Source organism: Psittacula echo (genome assembly GCF_963264785.1).
Source record: "Psittacula echo genome assembly, chromosome: 3".
Taxonomy (NCBI): domain Eukaryota; kingdom Metazoa; phylum Chordata; class Aves; order Psittaciformes; family Psittacidae; genus Psittacula; species Psittacula echo.
In genome coordinates this window covers 52867907-52886474 of record NC_137736.1, presented here as the reverse complement: position 1 = coordinate 52886474, position 18568 = coordinate 52867907, and the positions used below count along the sequence as shown (strand labels likewise).

The 18568-nt window shown below is 38.3% G+C and overlaps 1 protein-coding gene across 1 annotated transcript in view; it reads left to right on the top strand.

The window, feature by feature from the left end:
- Positions 1-352: 352 nt before the first annotated feature.
- Positions 353-18568, top strand: part of STS (steroid sulfatase) — a gene marked incomplete at its 3' end in the record, with an annotated part of 86660 nt that continues 68444 nt past the window's right edge. The window contains exons 1-5 of the mRNA XM_080612224.1: positions 353-478; positions 4921-5073; positions 9291-9412; positions 11986-12108; positions 17727-18150. Of these exons, the coding sequence (XP_080468350.1) occupies positions 4928-5073; positions 9291-9412; positions 11986-12108; positions 17727-18150 (815 nt within the window). The 5' untranslated portion in view covers positions 353-478; positions 4921-4927. The remainder of the gene's footprint in view (positions 479-4920; positions 5074-9290; positions 9413-11985; positions 12109-17726; positions 18151-18568) is intronic.

Genomic DNA, 18568 nt, shown 5'->3' with positions numbered 1-18568 from the left:
TTGAGCAAGAAACATGATTATTTGCTCTGGTGTTCTTCCGAGCTCATGTTAAGCAAAATTTCTGTCTTGCAACGAGACAACTTTTAATAAATTTAATGCTGATTTTCATTTTTGTACATAGTTACCTAAAGATGCACATTGAAATCTAATGGCACTTTCCAGAAAAACATTGTGGTGTTTTGACAGACACAGATATCAATCAATTTACAGATACAGAGAGACCCAGCCTTCTGTGACCACGCCGTGAGAGGGCGGAATGCAAATCAGTTCCAACCTGGGAAAGAAATAGTCATCCTAATCTGGCAGTGCCTGATCTCTCTGAATCTGAAGTGCCTAACCAATAGGTACGATGGAAGATGCCTGTATCTCTGGAAAAAAACCCCAACAATGACTAATAAGCATGTCAAATATGCTGGCTGGGCCTGAGGAAACAGGAGGAAGACATCTGGCTCTGAGGACTGGAAAGGATTCTTAGAAGGTATCTATCTTACCAGGCAAGAGGAGAAATAAAATACTAAAAAATGTCGTATGACATAAAAGATGCAACAGTTATGACTGAGTTGTAAGAGAGAGAGATTTTAAGAAATCTTAAGCTAATATCATAAAATTATTAATAGTATACAATATTACTTTACCATTTGTTACAATTTAAAAACTTTTTTTCTCATGAAGCTGATGAATTTTCTTGTTGCAGAATCTTATGGAGGACAGTGTTGCCTTCTAGCTTTTTTACAGTGTGATTTTTATGACTTTTAGAGAAATTTTTTGAGTATATCATTTGTTTTCATCCATTTGTTCTTACACACTTATACTTTATTTTTTTTAATACAAGTAAAAAATATATATTAGAATCCCAAAAATGTAATTTGAAGATATGTAGAAAAGTAGGATATATGTATATATGCATCCACATACATGTGCAGATATGTATATTGACACATCTATGTATATATATATACATATGCATGCATACACGTACATATGCAATGATTAAAGTATCATAGTTTGAAATGGGATGTATGAAATCTAAATTCTTACATAGCTCTTGTTGTATGAAATTAAGCACCTCTTAAATATATTCAACTTAGCAGCCATGTTGGGATGAAAAAAGGTACTATTATTCCTATTATATCACAGGGAAGGTGAAGCAGATATTGAAAATTGCACTTAGGTGTCCTGCATGCAATTAAGGAAAAATTTTGCCACCTGAATCTAAAACATAAGCCTTCAAAGCTGAAGATTACTGTAGGAACATTTAAAGGATGTTGTGGAAGTAAAATAACATCAAATTGGTTCAATGCAAAAAAAACCAACCCAAAATGAAACAAAAGTTGATTGATTCAAAATAGACTACAATAAATTCATGAAGGGAAAAGAATCTACAGGGAAATATTCAATACAGTGCTCTTCTGTTCAAAATGCCCTAAATACCGACTGTCAAAAGCTAGAAGGGTGCACTAGTAAAAGAAGATACTCGCCAAGTTTCTTGCATTCTTACCTTAACCATTTGGATTGTTTGCTGCTGGAGACCAAATACTAGGTTAATGGTTATGGAAGCTTCATCTGATTTGGTGTAGTCATTTATATGTTAGATCTGCATATGCCTGTCTTTTCACAATTAAAAACCCTAGTGTGACACAGATGAGCCCCAGTATCCTCAGAGGTTCATTCTCAATGTTCTTCCCTTTTTACTCCTCTGAATTTCTTTGCTGTTGTCTGTTCCGCTCAATTTCATCCATCCAATATTTCTTGCTTTCCAAGCACATCTCTTCAAGATGCATAAAAGTCTACTGCAGAGAGTACACTAGAGAAATCAGAGTTGTTGGGATTAATTTTTTTTCCTGTTTCTGTGTTGATTTCACTTCAGGGATGTGATACCAGGTGGAGTCAGATAGCCCAATCTGTAAGAGTGCCTACAGATACTCCTTCAGAGTGGAGGAGTATACAGCAATATTACATCAGAGACATCTTTCAATAACATTTTTTGTTGTTGATTTGCAAAATGAGAAATGAGGTACTAAATGAGGCTAACTTCTTCAGGAATAGATCCAGAAAATAAGATTTTCAGCCACTTTGCAAATTACAATGATCCAGTTGACACTGGGCACAGCTATAGTTAACATTGCTGTGTAGATTTATATAAAATATTATATGAATGTTTATTTAAAATATTATTTTTCTCTATGTATATGTATAGCATATACAGAGAAAGATTGTGAAGTTTGACCAAGGTGATAAAGTTTCTTAGGTATTTTCCTGCTCATATCTCTGTGCAGACTTGAAATCTCTTTAAAATTCTTATAAATTGTAGTCGGCTAATTTTGAAGATATTTCACTCATTTTTCAGATTGCTTTCATTCTAGAAAATAAAATACAGCTGCTACTTTGGTTTCCAACAGTAGCTTTGCTCAGTGAAAGGAAAATTAATTTGCTCTGTTCAGTAGTGGCTAAAGACCCCACACATATTCAAAAAGACTGCTCTCTCCATAGTTCCATACCTCCTAATTAAAACACAGGATGTTTTGTTTGTACCAGTTGAATTAAACCTTGGAATTGTTGTTTGGAAGACTTGCAAAACCAGCTAGCTTTGTGCTTTTAAAATGACAATTTTATTAGTGGCAGGAGCATATATTTCTAGGTTTTATTCAGACAATGTGAAGCCTGCAGTAAAACTGAGGACGCTCAGTAATTCTATGAAATAAATGTGCATGTCCTGCGAGCGTCAGAGCAATTCTATATATGTCACTGACATACAGGTCACCCTTTTCAGCATCCCTATTACCATGGGCCTTGAGACCTTTGCAGTCTGAATAGTGGAGTAGGAACTAAAGGTCTGGTAGCAGGTTGTTCCTGTCCTGTGAGGTCAGGGTGCTAGCTGTTCTCTGCAATGTGTGGGAAGAAAATCACACTTATTTATCCTTTGAGGGAAGAAAGCTAAATCTACTGTGCTGATTAAGTCTGCAATGTGGCAGGTGCTACACAGCTTCATTAATATGGTGATTGGATGGAAGGTTGGTTAGATGCATCCCACCAAGCAGAACTGCATTTAGTGGTTTAGTTTTAAAGTTTGTGTATGTATTTTCCCTATCTGAAACAAAGTAGATTGCTTCCCATGGAATAAGCCAGGTAATGATCTGTTGCCACAGTGATAAGGCTGGGATCTTTAGATATTGCTCGCTGAAATTGTTGTCATCAAAGGAAGGTCAATGGATTATAAAGCATATATTAAGCAGTAAAAATCAACTAATATACTTATTAGTGTTTTATCTGTATGCAAACAAGTACTAAGAGTCCCAGTCTGTTGGTTGATCCCCACTATTTTGACTTGCATCAGTCCCAGACTGCCCAGACTCTTTCCAGTCAGTTCTCTTCATCTGCTGTAATCATTGCTCCTCAGCTCTTTCATCCCAGATACTCCCATTTCTCTCACCTGTTTTCCTGAAATTGTTTTCCTATCCACTGTCATCCTGTCCCTTACAGTTTCTTAAACCCTCTACCATTTCTCCTAATTTCACCCTGCAATTCTCATTCCAGCTGGGCCTCAGGCTTTCCTTCTTGCTCTTTATTCAAACCAGTGCAAGCTCTTCTAGTTCTGACTACTTCGTGTTCTCTACAGATAACTTTTAACCACCACACCTCACTGATACACGAATGTATCTCTCTTGACGTCTAGTCTCTGCATCAGCTCTTCTAGTTCTGTCTTCTTTGTCTTCTCTCTTCTCTCTGTTACTTTTATCCGCCGTAACTCACTGATTTACAAGTTTTTCATTTCTTGACCTGCTGTTCCCATTCTCTGTCAAAATTCTTGTTTCTAGTTCCCTTTTCTACTCTTTTACTTTAAAATTTCCACCTCAGTCCTGGTTTCCTCCCCTTTCCTTCTTGTCCCAGCATAATCCAGGGTGCAGGTGTGACTCATGTCTCATCTGCATTTGAAAAAGGCTGCCTGCATCCAGAAATGATGGAAGTATTACTAGAGGCAAAGGAGAGCGAGTCTCTGTTCTTTTTTGATGTGTATTACCTGACACAACCCTTCACAGCCTAGAGGCACTGAATTGCAGCCAGAGCATACTTGATGCAGTTTAAAACAGAGATATGACAAGTCCCTGCTTAGGTAAAATAGTAATAGACTGTGCTCTTATCATAAAAGATGGTGTGTATTATTATGTACAATGCATTCTTATTCCTGTTTTAAGTTGAATATAGCATGAGCATTGTTTATTGAACATAGTGGTATGATATAAAATATTTTTACATAATTTTGCTACAGGCCCTGGTATTTAAAATGTTTGCAAAGAGCTTTTTCTTGAACATTCCGTGCAATAATTTCATAATGTATGTCTTCATTTCCTTTTGGATGGTACTTATTCCTGTCAAGAAACTAGAGCTGGAATTTTTTTCCCCTTGTTGACGAGATATTCAGTCTTTTACATTGGTAGCAGAATTGATGAACATTTTTTGTTATTGTTGTTTTTTGTTTTTCCTACAATGAACCTTGGAAATTTTGGTCCTAAAAGATTTCAGTTTCTGTGTTCCCTAAATCACATTTATGCCTAAAAAGAAAATTAAATAAATTGTTTGCTGTCATCTTTACTGCTGTATAGTGCATCTGTGTATGCAAAAGTATTGTTACTGAGGTTGTAACTAATTCTTTGTTCATCTTTATTTTAAGGAGTCACCTGTGTAAAGAGGTGAAAGGAAAAATTATCTATATACCAAAAGATGCATTTTAATTTTTAAGAACTATAACAGAGAAAATAATGTTAAAACAACTCTTGAGAAAAAAAAAAAAAAATCTACATTCTATTTTTTTTCTTCTACTATACATTCCAGAGCAATAAATAATAGGACTAAATTTGATTAATAGTAAAATTTCAAAAAAGGTCTTATCTATTATGTTTTCCACCTGTTCTTATGCACCAGGAAGAAGATGAGATTCCTTTTATTTCTACTAATTTGCCAGTGTGCCATTAACAGTGTCAAAGCATACAGTGCTTCAAGTCCCAGTGTCATTTTACTGATGGCTGATGATCTTGGTATTGGAGACCTAGGATGTTATGGGAACAGAACGTTAAGGTATGATGATACAGTTGAGGGAGTCAGAGCTTTATTTTAGTTTTTCTATGGATTTGTAAAGTTAAAACCCCAACACATTCAGAGATTTCATTAGTTCTTTATAGGTAAGCAAAGTTAATATCCTTTCTAGAGAATAGCATATTTAATCTTTGTTTTCTTTTCTTAACAAGAAGACTTATCTGTTTTATTTATCCTGCTGAAAAGTTGCATCATAAACAGAGAATTAAGCAACCAACAAAATAAGGGTAGATCTAGAGAAGCAAAGCATCTGATCTTCCAGACAGGTGGGGAGGAAGCTGCATCCCATAGTCTGAGGGGAATGAAGAAAGATTTCAAGGCCTTGGGAGGGATGGTGAAAGATTCAGGGGCTCAAGTGATTTTCTCTGCACTCCTTCCATTTTCAGATGATGGCGTGGGATCAATTAGAAAAATTCAGTCCATAAATGATTGGCTTCAAGACTGGTGCTACAGGCAGGGTTTTGGATTCTTTGGTAACGGCTGGTTTTATAAGACACCAGTCCAGACAGTGATACGTGGGAAAGGTTTATCTCGCAGGGGTAGAAGGATGCTGGGACAGGAATTGGCAGGGCTCGTTTGGAGGGCTTTAAACTAGATTTGAAGGGGGATGGGGCTGTAGCTGGGCTGGCACCAGTGGGGCAGTACTCTAGAATTGATGAGGACCAGGAGGCCTCCCATCCCCATAGGGTGAAATCGGTGTGCTCAACTCGCACCCTGAAATGCCTGTACACCAATGCGTGCAGCATGGGGAATAAGCAGGAGGAGTTAGAAACCTGTGTTCTGTCAGTAGATTATGATCTGGTGGCAATTACAGAGACGTGGTGGGACAGTTCACATGACTGGAACGTGCTCATAGATGGCTATGTCCTTTTCAGGAAAGACAGGCCAGCCGGGCGAGGTGGCGGAGTTGCTCTTTACGTGAGAGAGCAACTACAATGTACTGAGTACTGTCCTGGCACAGATGAGGAGCAGGTTGAGAGTCTATGGGTGAGAATTAAGGGGCAGGCTGGCAGGGGCGATACTGTTGTGGGTGTCTATTACAGGCCACCAGATCAGGGTGAGGAAGTTGATGAGGCCTTCTACAGGCTGCTGAGAGCGGCCTCACAGTCACAGGCCGTGGTTGTTGTGGGGGATTTTAACTTCCCTGATGTTTGCTGGAAGGACTACTCAGCAACCCAGCCACAGTCCAGGAGGTTCCTCCAGTGTATGGATGATAACTTCCTTATCTAAATGGTGGATGAGCCAACTAGGAGAGGAGCGCTGCTGGATCTCATCCTCACTAACAAGGAGGGTCTGGTTGAAGCAGTAAAGGTTGAGGGCTGCCTCGGTTGTAGTGACCATGAAATGGTGGAGTTTAGGATCTCGTGTGGCATGAACAGAATAGCAAGTAGAATCGCAACCCTGGACTTAAGCAGGGCAAACTTTGGCCTTTTCAAACAATTGCTGGGGGAAATCCAATGGGCAAGGCTGTTTGAAGGTAAAGGGGCCCAAGATAGTTGGCTAGCATTCAAGGACTGCTTCTACCAAGCTCAAGATCAAAGCATCCTGACACGTAAGAAATCAAGGAAGGGAGCCAGGAGACCTGCGTGGTTAGACAAGGAACTGCTGGGTAAGCTCAAATGGAAGAGGAGAGTTTACAGATCATGGAAGGAGGGGCTGGCCACTTAGGAAGAATATAAGGCTGTTGTCAGAGGATGTAGGGAGGCAACTAAGAAAGCTAAGGCCTCCTTAGAATTAAACCTGGCGAGAGGGGTCAAGGACAACAGAAAGAGTTTTTTCAAATATATGGCAGATAAAACCAACACCAGAGGTAATGTAGGCCCACTGATGAATGGAGTGGGTGCCCTGGTGACACAAGATACAGAGAAGGCAGAGTTGCTGAATGCCTTCTTTGTCTCTGTCTACTCTGCCGGAGGCTGTCCTGAGGAGCCCTGTACCCCTGAGGGCCCAGAGGAAGTCGGGAAATTTGAGGAGTTTGCCTTAGTCGACGAGGAATGGGTTAGGGAGCAGTTGAGCAATCTGGACATCCATAAATCCATGGGTCCTGATGCCCCCGGGTACTGAGGGAGCTGGCTGAAGTCATTGCTGGACCACTCTCCATCATCTTTGCCAAGTCTTGGGAAATGGGAGAGGTGCCTGAGGACTGGAGGAAAGCAAATGTCACTCCAATCTTCAAAAAGGGCAAGAAGGAGGACCCAGGTAACTATAGACTGGTCAGCCTCACCTCCATCCCTGGAAAACTGATGGAACACCTTATCCTTGGTGCCATCTCAAGGCATATCAAGGATAAGAGGGTCATGAGGGGCAGTCAACATGGCTTCACCAAGGGGAAGTCGTGCTTGACCAACCTCATAGCCTTTTATGAAGACATAACAGGGTGGTTGGATTATGGCAGAGCAGTGGATGTGGTCTACCTTGACTTCAGTAAAGCGTTTGACACAGTCTCCCACAGCATCCTCACAGCTAAACTGAGGACAGAAGCCAGAGAGTTGTGGTCAATGGCTAGTTGGAGGCCGGTATCTAGTGGGGTGCCTCAGGCATCAGTGCTGGGGCCAGTATTATTCAATATCTTCATCAATGACCTGGATGAGGGAATTATCATAGAATAGTTAGGGTTGGAAAGGACCTTGAGATCATCTACTTCCAACCCCCCTGCCATGGGCAGGGACACCTCACACTAAACCATGCCACCCAAGGCCTCATCCAACCTGGCCTTGAACACCGCCAAGGATGGAGCATTCACAACCTCCCTGGGCAACCCATTCCAGTGCCTCACCACCCTCTCAGTAAAGAACTTCTTCCTTATATCCAATCTAAGCTTCCTCTGTTTAAGTTTGAACCCATTACCCCTTGTCCTGTCACTGCAGTCCCTGATGAAGAGTCCCTCCCCAGCATTTTCTCTCATAGAATTGAGTGTACTATCAGCAAGTTTGCTGATGACACTAAGCAGGGAGGAGTGGTTGACACGCCAGAAGGCTGTGCTGCCATCCAGTGACACCTGGACTGGCTGGAGAGTTGGGCTGTGAAAAATGGGATGAAATATAACAAGGGGAGGTGTAGAGTGTTACATCTGGCTAGGAACAACCCCAGGTTCCAGTACAGGTTGGGGAATAACCTATTAGAGAGCAGTGAAGGGGAAAGGGACCTGGGGGTCCTGGTTGATAGGAGGATGACCATGAGCCAACACTGTGCCCTTGTGGCCAGGAAGGCCAATGGCATCCTGGGGTGTATTAGAAGGGGGGTGGTCAGTAGGTCGAGAGAGGTTCTCCTTCCCCTCTACTCTGCCCTGGTGAGACTGCATCTGGAATATTGTGTCCAGTTCTGGGCCCCTCAGTTCAAGAAGGACAGGGAACTGCTGGAGAGAGTCCAACGCAGGGTGACAAAGATGATTAAGGGAGTGGAGCATCTCCCTTATGAGGAAAGGCTGAGGGAGCTGAGTCTCTTTAGTTTGGAAAAGAGGAGACTGAGGGGTGACCTCATTAATGTTTATAAATATATAAAGGGTGAGTGTCACGAGGATGGAGCCAGGCTCTTCTCAGTGACAACCAATGGTAAGACAAGGGGTAGTGGGCTCAAACTGGAGCACAAGAGGTTCCACTTAAATTTGAGAAGACGCTTCTTCTCAGTGAGGGTGACAGAACACTGGAACAGGCTGCCCAGGGGGGTTGTGGAGTCTCCTTCTCTGGAGACATTCAAAACTCGCCTGGACGCCTTCCTGTGTAACCTTATCTAGGTGTTCCTACTCCGGCAGGGGGATTGGACTAGATGATCTTTTCAGGTCCCTTCCAATTCCTAATGTTCTGTGATTCTGTGTGATTCTGTGATAATCAACAGTTGTAGTTTAAAATATACATGACACAAGTACTAAAAATTAAGCATGCTTTGAAGCATTCGTGGGTTAAGCAAAGCTTGTCACTAGCCAATCGTAAAGTGCTGATTTTTTTTCCTTCATCTTTATGCTGTACTCAATAAATTCATTAAAACAGGTGTTAATGTACCTGACACCTAATGTAAAAATATTTGACACAATAGTATTTAGAATTGCAACCCTACCATGGTTTTGATAATTTGCATACAGTAAGTCTTAACTTGATTTTCCTAATAGTTTTTGCTTCAGATGCCTTGATCTTGCCATGCCCATTTCCAAATAATTATCTTTGTGTATTCTTTTGTTGTCTTTCCTGTTTATGTTTTTCTAGAACCCCTAATATTGACAGGCTGGCAGAGGAAGGAATGACACTTACTCATCACATAGCAGCATCCCCACTTTGTACTCCAAGTAGGGCTGCTTTCCTGACTGGGCGATATCCTATTAGATCAGGTAAAATTCCATTGCTTTATATATAAATATAATATTTTATTTGTAGTAAATGTATGCATTTTCTTCACTGGCTTTTCTTGCTATCTTTATCATTACTTGATTAGGTACTTATTTCAGTGACCAATCAAGCTCATTGAAGATGGTCAGCATTTCAAATCTTCCGTATATATGGGAAATTCTCACATTTCCGATAAGTTAACACAAAAATAAAGCCCTTTTTTACTGGGAAAAAGATTTTTAAAATACTGAGGAAAAAATCTGATTGTGTTTTTTTAATGTAAGGAGCAGAGAAATTCCATCGAATTCCTCCACCTTCCAAATGACCTCTCTATCTGCCTCCCCAGTTGCGTTCAGGCTGCTCCCAGGATATTTGAGGGCAGCCTGACTGTTGAGCATCACAGAGATTCATCTAGAAAGACACAATGGAAAACCTGGTGTAAATCTTTCTGCTCAGACATTTCTGTTTCTACAAAATCTTTTGATTTAGACAAGTTGTTATTTTTTTTCAAGGTGGCAGGGGGTGGAGGAGGTGGGGGTGGTGGAGTGTATGATGGCTATTCATTAAGATGTTCTAGCAGCCATTAATACTAGGAAGAAGAAAGAAAAAACCTCCCTTCCTACTAAGTATTTTCATTCCATATCTATGCATACACAGTGTTAAGTACCCCATGAATGCATGCATTTAATAACTTCTCTCACTTTTAAACTACCTGATCCAAAGCCCATTTAAGTAAGTGAAGATCCAGTCTGTTTATTTTAGTGTGCTGGGACTGAGCCCCTCAGTGCTTAGCCGTGCAACTTTAACATTCCCTTAACATCATTTTTAGCAAGGATCATTATACATTAATCAGATCACTTGTTCATTAGTGATAAAACATCCTGTCCTTGCTTCTGGGAATGAAAGCAAAGCAAGACTCTGGAGCCTACTTGATACATTCGTGCTCATTCAGATCAAGTAACAAGCTTCTGCAAAAGTGCTGGCTAATATAACTTGCAAAATTTTCTGTTACATTCAGCTGCAAAGGAAAATTTTATATACCTGTTACAGCTAAATTGCTATTAATTTTTACTGTAGGTAAAACCACAGGTCACTTTCCATTACGACCCGTGTTCTTATTTCCAAAAAATTAGCATTTGAACTGATTTGTTTCTTAACTGTTTGCCTCTCAGGTAAACCAGATTATTTCCATGTTTGTACAAAAATTTTCTTTGTCTTAATTAAATGACTAAATTGCTAAATGTGGACTATTTCCAAACATCAATGAATACTAATAAAAGATTATTATATCTAGAAGATACTACAATCATGATGTGGAAAAAAATGCTAAGAATCTAAAAATCCTGCTAAGAGAGCTGAAGAAAAATATTCCAAAATGCAGTATTTGATGAGAAACACACCCAGAGAAAGGTAGAAATTAAAAAAGTTACCAGACATTGAAGTGCCTAAAAATAAATATGACTAAATATATAATAAGTAAAATACAGATATGTACAGATGACTAAAACTACCTAAACTGTTGATCAATAAAGCTAGCTGGGGTGAAAAACTGAAGTCAGTATTTGGCGGATAGGTTGAGCTCCCTTTAATAAACCAGTCGAACGAGTCTTTTCCTTATATAACCACAAGGGATACCAGAGGGAAGAGTCTGGTTGTCTACATCAGTCTTGTAACTTTGGCACTGCGATCATGCAGTTGCATAATTCAGGCTTCCTGGAGATACATCTGCACAGATTTGCATAGATATTCTGTGTTCTGTCTGTCTATACTTGGAGCCAGCTCTCATCTGGAATCCTAGTAATCTAATTTTCATGAACCTGAGCTCTCAAGTTCCTCATCCTCAAATTAGTTTATAAGCTCAAGTTCATGTTCCTCAGACTCTCAGCATATAATGTCGAAATTACTGTGTCTTATTTAGATGTTGTCTTGTTAGCTGATACCTTATGCTTCTTTAATGCACTCTGTGTGCTTTGAATCATGGGCCTTCATATTGTTGCAGCACTGGTCCTGTCCTACCAAAGCTGAGTGCCTTAGCCGTTCTATTTCCAGAATCAGACTCTCTCTTGCTCTTTTTTCATCTCATGTTACTTACATGCCCAACTGTAAGACTGCCCTATTTCAACTGCCTTCTTTCAAATAACCTTAAAGGCTTGTAGAAAACCACGCATGAGGATAGTCGAAGTTCTGAGAGTAGAACTCAGGAGTGATCTCGCTTCATTCCCAGCTCCATTCCTTCCTCGTGTACAAGAAAACTGAATTATGCAAGCTCAACTTCTTTCAGATATGTTATACCTTAGAACATCGACAGAAGGGGCTGCAGCTTTTTATGTGATGGCTGGCTCCACAACTATAAGCAGAGAATTTTTTTTCTCCACTTCTCAATTTCTGGTGTCGATGCAGGAAAGACCTTGCTCAGCTAAATGGATGATTGTATCTGCCACTTGCAACATTTAGTGTCTGGTGGCAGTACGTAATCTAAGTGATACCATCTAAAGCAAAATAGTGCATGCAGAAAGAATGAATGGAAATTGTTTCACTATATCAACCAAGTCTCATTCATTTTCATTGTACTTAGGAATGGCTGCCTTCTCACGAGTTGGTGTCTTCTTATTTTCTGCCTCTTCTGGGGGACTTCCTTCTGAAGAAATAACTTTTTCCAGACTTCTGAAGGAGAGAGGTTATGCAACTGCTTTAATAGGTAAAATTGCATACATATACAGAATTATTTTTCATTCATTCCAATCAAAAGAACATTAGCTTTCCATATAGGCTATTAAGGATCTGCATTAAGCTTTTTTCCCCCACAGCATAATGAATTTATTTTTCTGGCACAGAGCTGATCACATTCCCATGCGTATGTGAAACACTAATCAGGTAAGTATGTCTAATTCACTTCTGTAGTTATAGTCACATCGTGCAAGGTACTGAAGAAACATGATAAACAAATTGAAAATTAGTCAAGCTCTTGGAAAGTTTTCAGTGCAAATAGGAGTTTGATTACAGCAGAGAGACAATAAGTGATCAATTGCAGGGTACAAGTCAGCACAGTGGTGGGATTCATTTCACCAGTTTTCAAATATCCATAAAGTAGATGATGTAGTATGTGCACTAACCGTCTGGATTCTCTTCTTAGTCATGAGACAAAAATGGGGATTTCTAGGAAATTTGTCTCATCCTGTGGTAGATGTCTAATATAAAAATGTGTTTCTCTCTCATTATAAAAATGGTTCAGAGAACTAACTGTAGCATAAATATCCAGTGATGAGTAAAAGGAATACCATTAGATGAATAATAAATTGAATCGGAATTAGTATCATAAAGGTATAACATTTAAATAATGTGGGGAAGCTTTTTCCTAATTTGGCCATGGACTTAATTCCGCACTGCTTACATTTTAGAACACTTTTGTGAAATACAACTTTTATTACATAATGTATTTCTGTAAAGGAATTTCCAGGAAATAGCTGTTTAGAGAACATCATACCGGAATGTTACTACATTAATTTAGATGATTGATGTACCTAATTTTACCCAATTTGATTTTCAAATATAATAGAAGCTTGCAATTTTGGGAGTAATTTTTGTTTAAAACAATCAGTGTATTTAGCATGGCTAGCAATTCATACCACTGCTAAAAAATATCTGTATGATGTAGCTAGCCAGTATTGATGTTTGTAACTAAAAAACCTACTTAGCGATACCACAGTCTGAGAGAGTATAAACTACCTTGATGTTTTGACAGAGTCAAAATATAAACCCAGAAAATCTTAGCAAAAGTATATTTAGTGCAGTTGTGTTTGAATCATAGTGTAAAAAAGTCATTCATAATTTGTCATGTTCATCATGGAGTTAATTCTTATTGCTCCATAGTCAATTAAAGACTGCAAAGAAATCATTTTTCTGTTTGCAAAAAGCACTGTAATACAACTCATTTTCTGGGGCTGACCTAGTTAATGTTCTTTTTTTAACTACTTTCACTGCAACATGACAGCTTGCCACTTAGATCTCCAGAAGTTATCTCCATGATGCTTAATGAACAATTCTTCCAAGTGGCCTGAATGATAGCTGTGAAACCATAAGATGTAATATTAACATATCCTTAGAGTATAATGAAGGCTTCTAAAAATCAAGAAGTGCATTAAAATTAAGGATAAAGCATGTGTAAGTAACAAAAAGAAAAATCATGTAGATTTGAAGACTAGATAGGCAGACTCTGATTCCCAGCCAGGCCATTTTCTGTCTCTGCTGGTATTCTTATCACATCATATTTGATCTAGGTCAGGGAGTCTTTGCTTGGTTCAGTCTAACTCAGCAGTTCCGAAACAATTAATTGTCAAATCCTGCACCACTGAAGGATTGGCATAAGGGTAATTTGAAGCCTTTCAGTTCGTCAAGCCTGTACTGTTAGTTCTGTTTTTTTTTTTTTTATTAAGTTTCTCTCCCATGTACTCTCTAAGGGCACTTTTTCTTCCCTAAATGCATTTTCGTTTCTTCTTTTTAATTTTCTCCATGTCTCCGCATATATGCTTCCTCTTGCTTGGTACAGCCTGAAATATATTTTAGTTATGAATCTATTTTATGTATAAACTTTTTTACCTCATTATTTTTCCCGTGACACAAAGAAGGTGACATCCAATAGATCTGGCAGGAAGAGACACAGTCAGAAGATCTGTAACAAAATCAAGTTTTCTCAAAAAAGGTAGATGCATTGCATATGTAATATTTCACCGGTTAAGGATCTCAGAGATTAGCAAGAACTGTTAATGTTTTATAGGAAATAGCTATTTATAATGCAAAAATTCTACTGAAAGTAGATGGATATTATTTTAACTACTACTATACTCAATTACAGTCAGCTTTTCCTCACTACTGTTATCCAGTGTGTTGTCCAGCATCCAGAGAACTTTAAAATCCACCTATGTAGCTTGTCTCCAAAGCTTAAAATACTAATGTATAAACTGAGACTTGTATCTTTCCTCCAGAATGAGGTGTTGTAATATTTGGACACATGACAGTAGTGAAGTGTCCAATACAAAATTGGCAGAGTCTATGGAGCACAATTAATAGAACAGCTTAAAAACGGACTATATTAACAATATATGTTTAATACTTATTATTGCTATGTACTTCATGTAAATATATTACTTTGAGCACATAAAATATTTCTTTTTGGATCTTGCTGTGCATCTTGCATCTTACCATTTATCTGAAGAGCAGAACTATATCATTATATACAACTCAGTCTTCATAATGCTCCCCTTTCAACTATCTGAGGGAAAAGTAGAGGGAAAACATCGATTTTTTGCAGCTTCTCCAGCATTCTGGATTCTGAAAAACTGAGTTCCAAATTAAGTTTCTTGGCTGAATAGCACTTGCCTCTCCTTTCCATGTGGCTTTCATTGCGTCGCTCTTGCTCTGCAGAAGCCTTATTTGTGGCCAAAGGAGAGAAAAAAGATTTCAAACTATTAAGGTACAAATAATTTACAATTAACAGCATAAATCTTACTCAAAAGCTTGCTGAAATCTGTTGAAATGTGTATGATGCTTGTCTGAAGTGTCCCTGCTATGAAGCTTCACTTGGCAAGGAGGTGAGAGAATTTTGCACTGCTCTTGGATTCACAAGGGCCCCAGAGTGTAAAGCACATTACAATAATCTGTTGAAACACTAGCTCAAGGCAGCAGTTATTGTCACAAGGAGTGAAACAAAACATATACTGTGGGCCCAGTCATCACTTGCTTTTTCAGAGTAGTACAGCATCTATCAAAACCCTCTACCTCGTCAGCCATTTGAGAATGGCAATTTTGTTTTTCCATCACAGCTGCGGATATAATTTGAACCAGTGCTTCTGTGCTTTTCCCAGCTAACCTGCTGTCTGCTTTGTTTGGCTTAAGTTGCTTCACAACAAATCTTTTTTTGAGACCTAAGTTCATCTTGACATTGAACAATTTGTTGTGCTTGCTAAAACCCTTTTGAAATAACAGGTCCTACATTTTACCCTGTCCTAATTTGTTATTGCAAGATTCTTCTGTCCTAGCTTGCAATGTCTAGTTTTATTGAGATCTAGTTTAAACAAACATCTTTGTATAATAATAAATGACTTTGAAAGTATGCTTAAGTTGATGTGGTTTCTTTTTCTTATTTTTTACTGAATTATAAGCGATTTGAGATTAAGAAATAACAGAGAAAAAAAACCCCAAACTTTAAGACCATTTATATTTGTGGTTATAAATCTCTTTTTTTCCATTACCTAACCTGATAAGAATTGTTACATCCTAACCTTGCTACTTCTGACTTTATAATTATTTCATAAAGACAGTCATGTAAACCTAAGAGAAAACACTGAAACATTTATTTTCCAAAATCTGTATCTTTGCTTGCTGGGAATGAAATTCAGAATTGCAGCCTTGGCTAGCCCTTTATGGCACCATTCTGACATCTGAAAATTCAGTACAGTGTCCTGCATTTCTGGTTTTGTAATCAGTTACAAAAACGTTCACTGGACCACATCAAAAGTAGTGATGAGAGCCATTCTGCCCACAGAAAGTAGACTTCCTTCTCAGGTGAGGAGGTATTCTGACAGTTAAGAGGGAAAATTTCTGATGGGATGAGAAAGCTATGGGCACCTGCATTTCACTGGCACATAGGAGGACCTGAAAATGCTTTCATAGCTGCTTCTGTAACCTACTGAAGGCATTTCTAACCTAAGACCATCAAGAGATACACGAAGAGAAGTGGAGTCAATTAAACACTCAGGTTCAAGATTTCTGTTGTGTTTTAATTCACCTTTGCTATGAAAGGGAAATAATGACATTGATCCCATTTGCAAAGCACTATCTCAAAAAATCAGAACTGATCCCCATCTTCACCCTCTTTGGTACTGCAGTATCTGCATTTGTCTTTGGCAAAGGAAGAAGTGCAGGATCAACGTGCTGCTCTCTAGATCCCCAAGATGCTCAGGACTGCCTGTGTCAGGACTTTTTCTTACAGATGTGTAAAAGCTGGAATGGTGCAGGAAAGGGAAAAAGTCTATTTGTCCTTTTTGCCTTTTATGTACTTTCTCCCACTTGTATCCTGAAGTCTCTAGAACAAAAGATTTCAAATGTCTTTGGGCTAGGTTATGGGGATGAGGACTTACTGGGTTTGTGGGGAGCTTTGTTTATTTCTTTAAAGATCATGATCCCTAAAATATGCTGGTCATGTTTAGGTATTTGATTCAGAAAAAATAAATAAAAGTTGACCTAGCAGTACATATTGTCATCTGTTTTGTCAAGACTGATATGTTTGTCAAATATTCAACATCCTTGCTGAGACCAAAAAGCATATAGCTGTAGCCATCATTTATGTCAATAGACTTAACTAAATTTGATTTTCTTTTTTAATTGTGCATTTGGATTTAATGCTACCAAACAGTTAGGTCTGTTGGACTAAGTGATGCATAAGTATATGATGAAGGGATATACCTGAATCATAGATTGAATTACCTAGATACTTGTAATTAGCGTGAAATAGATTATGCTACTGTAATGCAAATCAGACTCTCCATTTTCTTGTATCAGTCAGTGTCCAACATTACTGCAGAAATACAATGATTTCCTAGTGAGACAGAATGCTATGAAAGATAGTATTTAGCAGTAATTTCTTTTTTACTATTGTTTCTTCTTTTATTTTCATACATATGCACACCCATATGTATAAGTATGTATATAATGTATATTTTATATATAAAATAATCTTCCTCACTATATATATGTATATTGTCCATTTCAGACACCTTGCAATCATTTAAATAATAAATTTCTTTTTCACTATTCTTGTTTTATCTCCTGTTTGTCTGTCTGTTACTGTTTTGTTTTTTGGGGTTTTTTAAACCTAGTTAAAGGTGAATGATTTGCCAGCAAAATTTTGGAAAATATATTTCATTACTACATATTGGCTTTTCTTAAAAAGGCTGTAGCTGCCACAGTTTTCTTATGACTGCTTAACTGTATATGTACAAGGGCTTAATTTTCAAAGTTAATTATCTGTTAGGGCTATGTTGCTCTTCAGTGACCTGCTAACCCACTCAAAATTTAATGGTTTCCACCAGAACCCATGCCAAACTGTTTCTCACTAAAATGAAGAGGCAGACATGGAACAAAGTCTTTGATGAAGGCATAAAGAAAGATTAGATAGAAGATAGAAAATAGGGATGCTCACAATAAATGCTTGGAGGCAGGGAAAATATCACATAATGGCAGTTTCATGTTTGGAATAGGGAACATTATAAGTTTGATGATTTAACTACAAGAGTACTCCCTGTCCTTCTCTTTTTGTAGGAAAGTGGCATCTTGGGATGAACTGTGAAAGAAGCAATGACTTCTGCCACCACCCCCTCAGTCATGGATTTGATTACTTTTATGGGCTTACCGTAACCAACTTGAGAGACTGCAAACCTGGCCAAGGCAGTGTATTCTTAAAAGGTGTTCAGAAATCCCTTGTCATCCCACTCCAAATCACTGGAATCAGCCTGGTCTCTTTGGCAGTAGTGCATTACATTGGTCTTCTCAGAGTACCTTTCCGAGCACTGGGTTACTGCTTTTTAATAGCCACCATTTCACTTGTGGTTTTGATTTTCTTCCTTTATCATTTTCGACACTTGAACTGCTTTTTAATGAGGGACCATCAGATTATCCAGCAACCACTGTCCTATGAGAACCTTACTCAGAGACTCACAAAGGAAGCTGTGCAGTTTATAGAAAGGTAGGTTTCTAATTGTGTTATAATTTAATGGTGGCATTTCACAATGATGATGCTTCTGAAGAAGTAGAAAGAAAAAAGTGAGCTGGTGGGCATAAGGAATATGTCATTACATATTATCATCATATTTTTCCTTCAAAAGATGGCTGCAGTTAATCTTTTTAGTGAAAGTGACTGATTCTTTTTCTATCGGATATATAATTATAAAAATTAAAAGCTTTATGTTTACATGCTTCATAAATTTTTGTCAAAAAAAAAAATTAGCTTTTTTAGGACTTTCATTCTTGAGAATTTCATGTAACTTGAGATATGAAAAATCTTTCGGGGTGTGACTTTATTATGTGAAAGCACAATGCAGAGTCATAATCCATTACTTTTCTAGAATGGGAAACTGTTCTTCATCATTGATTTGATGCATCCA